The sequence below is a fragment of the Galeopterus variegatus genome, unplaced genomic scaffold (assembly GCF_000696425.1).
Source record: "Galeopterus variegatus unplaced genomic scaffold, G_variegatus-3.0.2 Scaffold3377, whole genome shotgun sequence".
Lineage (NCBI taxonomy): Eukaryota > Metazoa > Chordata > Mammalia > Dermoptera > Cynocephalidae > Galeopterus > Galeopterus variegatus.
Window position 1 is genome coordinate 79169 of NW_007729488.1, and position 3222 is coordinate 82390.

The 3222-nt window shown below is 34.2% G+C and overlaps 1 protein-coding gene across 1 annotated transcript in view; it reads right to left on the minus strand.

Moving 5' to 3' along the window:
* Positions 1–626: 626 nt before the first annotated feature.
* The window catches only part of GIF (gastric intrinsic factor (vitamin B synthesis)), a 13916-nt gene continuing 11320 nt past the window's right edge, over positions 627–3222 (minus strand). The window contains exons 8-9 of the mRNA XM_008584798.1: positions 2576–2694; positions 627–915 (exon numbers count right to left, since the gene is read on the minus strand). Coding sequence (XP_008583020.1) covers positions 854–915; positions 2576–2694 — 181 coding nt within the window. The 3' untranslated portion in view covers positions 627–853. The remainder of the gene's footprint in view (positions 916–2575; positions 2695–3222) is intronic.

Here is a 3222-nt window from a genome sequence, read left to right on the forward strand (position 1 = left end):
GGGTGTGTGACTGAGAAGTTCTAATTCTGGGGTTCAGTATTAGGAAGTGTATTGTGGCGGTGCATCCAAGCTTTCTTCTCTAATAGTCGCAGCTGACATTTTGACTCTTTGCTATCAATGCTGACTCCTATCAATGCTGACTCCTACCAGCGTTAGAGTTTTGATTGTCTTTGAAAGCTTACATTTTTTCCAAAGATCTCTGTCTATCCAATATATAAATATATATTGAATTATATATTGGGTATAAATTATATTTGTATATTAAATATATATACAAATTATATAAAAATATATTTTTTAAACTTGATTTTACCTAGAATAAATATTGGAAATGGCAGGGGAGAGTTATGACATAACATTGTTTACCTAGTTCTGAACTATCTGGGAGTTTCATATGAAGTAATATTAGGTCATTTCATGTATATGCATATACATATGTATATATGTTTTATTAAGTGGTTTGAAAAGGAGTACTTGGTATAAGAAAAAAATAAGGGATTCTAAACTATGTCATTTCATTTGTAGAAATAGGGAGTGTGTTGTTAAATTAATCAAGAGGATCAAAATGGTCTCCAAAAATATCAGCTGGACTCTCTCTTTTCCCCTCACCCTAGGTTTACATGATGACTGGCAGTCATTGCACTGAGGAGCTGGAAATTTTATTTTCATGGGTCACAGATATTGAGACTCCAGAGAACTTTGAGTCATTTATTCTGCGTAGTGGTTTTCCATGTTTTTACCAGAATATGATAGCCCTGTAGACATCCACTTTGTAGCATAGATTTGAAGTGAAGTGAAAAAAATTCCATCCATCCTTTGGAGATGTTTGATAGAAGGTAAGCCCACCTCCTCCTTAGTACTGCGTGAAATTGGCTGTGATGTGCTCATGGTCGAAGGGTATGTAGTCAGCCACCCCTGGAAGCAAGCAGAGCAGAACATGAGGTGACCGCCACGGTGCATGAGACCACCCCACCCCCCATTATATTTGTTAAAGAAATAAAATCATCCTAGAGAGAAATGGGCAGTTTGATTAGCATGGAAGGAATGGAACTGAGATTTTGGGAGTTCTTGTTTCCAGTCTCTAGGTCTCCATTTTGTAGTGCATGACTCTGGAAGCATGCAAGCCTCTTTTTCCTTTCATATAAAATTTTGTTAATAATACTTACTCTGAAGAGTTATTTTCAGAATTAGGAATAATGGCTGCCAGCTGCCTAATACAGTACCTGACACATAATAATTGTGCAATAAATGGTGGCTGTTTTTCAAGTGGCCTATTTTGGTCAAAATTAGAGCGCTTATGGGACGATCTTATATTCATTTTTGAAGATTTTGTTAAAGAAAAGGAAGGGCAGTAGGTGGAGAATTCTTGTCTTTCAGGACAGGAAACATAGATGATGACAATATCCATTATCTTTCAGATATCTTTCAGGTAGCCAGAAAGAAGGACAATTCTAGTCTCAAATCCATTTTGAATTTTAGAGGCTTTCCCTTAATCATCTTTTCTCTGAGAGAAGAAAAGTGATTAGCAGACTGAGAACCTGATTTAAGTTCCCAGGGCAATTTCTTGAGATGAAGGTGGTAGGAAAACTAATAATAATGATGACGAAGATGGTTAGCATTTTTGAACACATGACATGGAAAAGGCATTGTATTTAGTTATTTTAAACAAATTATTTCTAATCTTCACAATACCCCAAGAAATGGTTATTGCTATTTCCATTTTATAGCTGTGGAAACTGTGGCTCAGAGAAGATTCATTACTTGTCTAACGCAGCTAGTAGATATAAGAAGGAGGTTCCATCCAAGGCTTAGGTGACTCCAAGATATTTGTTATATTGTTTTGCTGCGATTCCACAAATTCTGACTGGCCCGATTTTGTTAAATACATGCTAGACTCTAAGAAAAACATCTCTCCTGTTGTGACAGTGGGTAATGAGGCATCTTTACCAAGCTGCAGCCTTGGTTCTGCTGTTATTGTATCTGATATTACATCTCTACATGGTAACATCATCCTTAGACAAAACTATATATACCAGTACTCTTTAAGTTGGAGGATATTTTAATATTTGCGCAAAAACTTTAACGAATGTTAAGGTTTTGCTGAAGTCTGAGTTTTATTCTTCCCACTTTCTTCATACAAACATGAATGTACAGACATTCCTCTTTTTGGAGATTTTTTAAAAACCACTACAGCAAAAAGAAGCCAAAAATGAATTTTGAGTGAAGCAATGGTAGAAACCACACTTGTTCTAGAGTTTGGAAACCTGGGTTTGACTACTCATTCTATCACATGCTGGATGCTTGCCTGCAGAAGTCCCTTGAATGTCTCTAAGACTTAGTTTCCTTCTCTATAAAAAGAAAGTCACTGATACCTAGAGTTGATCTATCTATTAATCAACCTATCTAATGACTATATGTTATATACCCATATATGTAATCACTGTATATATAATTATTGTATGTACACACACACTCATGATTATTCATTGATTAAATAAATGAATGGCAAATAAAAGAATTAATGAACGTAGCCTTCAAACTATGTAAGAAATTCCCATTCCTTTTCTTCTCTCACCTTCATTCAAAGGTGTTTTGCCACTAAGGAACTCCCAGTATGTCTTGTGATTAACATTTTCAGCAATACTATTGATAGAAGAGACAACAGGGCCCCAAGATGTCATTGTAGTTTCAAATCTAAGAAAAAATCATGTATGATTAATATCCCACTTTAAGTCAGGCAATAAGATGAAGGGATGGTGACATTCTAAATCTTTAAAGATCAGATAAAATCATGCTTGAAAGACAATGCAAGTGACTAATGCATATGAAATCACTTCATTTGGAATTAAATGAAATTAAATGGATTTTTAAAATCCCTATCAATAAGCAAATTTTTAAAAATGTAAATGTCCAACAGTGGGTGAAGAATTAGATGAGTAATGGATGAATATCCAAGACTAAATATTCTGAAGTTAGAAAAATTGTATTTTTAAGTGATTTTCAGTGACATGAGAAAACACTTATGCAATAATGTTGAATAAAAATATGGGATACAAATTTTACATGCAATATCTGTCCCATGTATATGATGGATCACAACTATTTGTAATATGAATAGAAAAAAACACCTACAAAATTATTTTAAAAACTGATAGTGGTAATATTGTGGGTGGACTGTAGATAATTTTTTTCTTTATGCTCTTTCCCTCTAAATTTCTACTA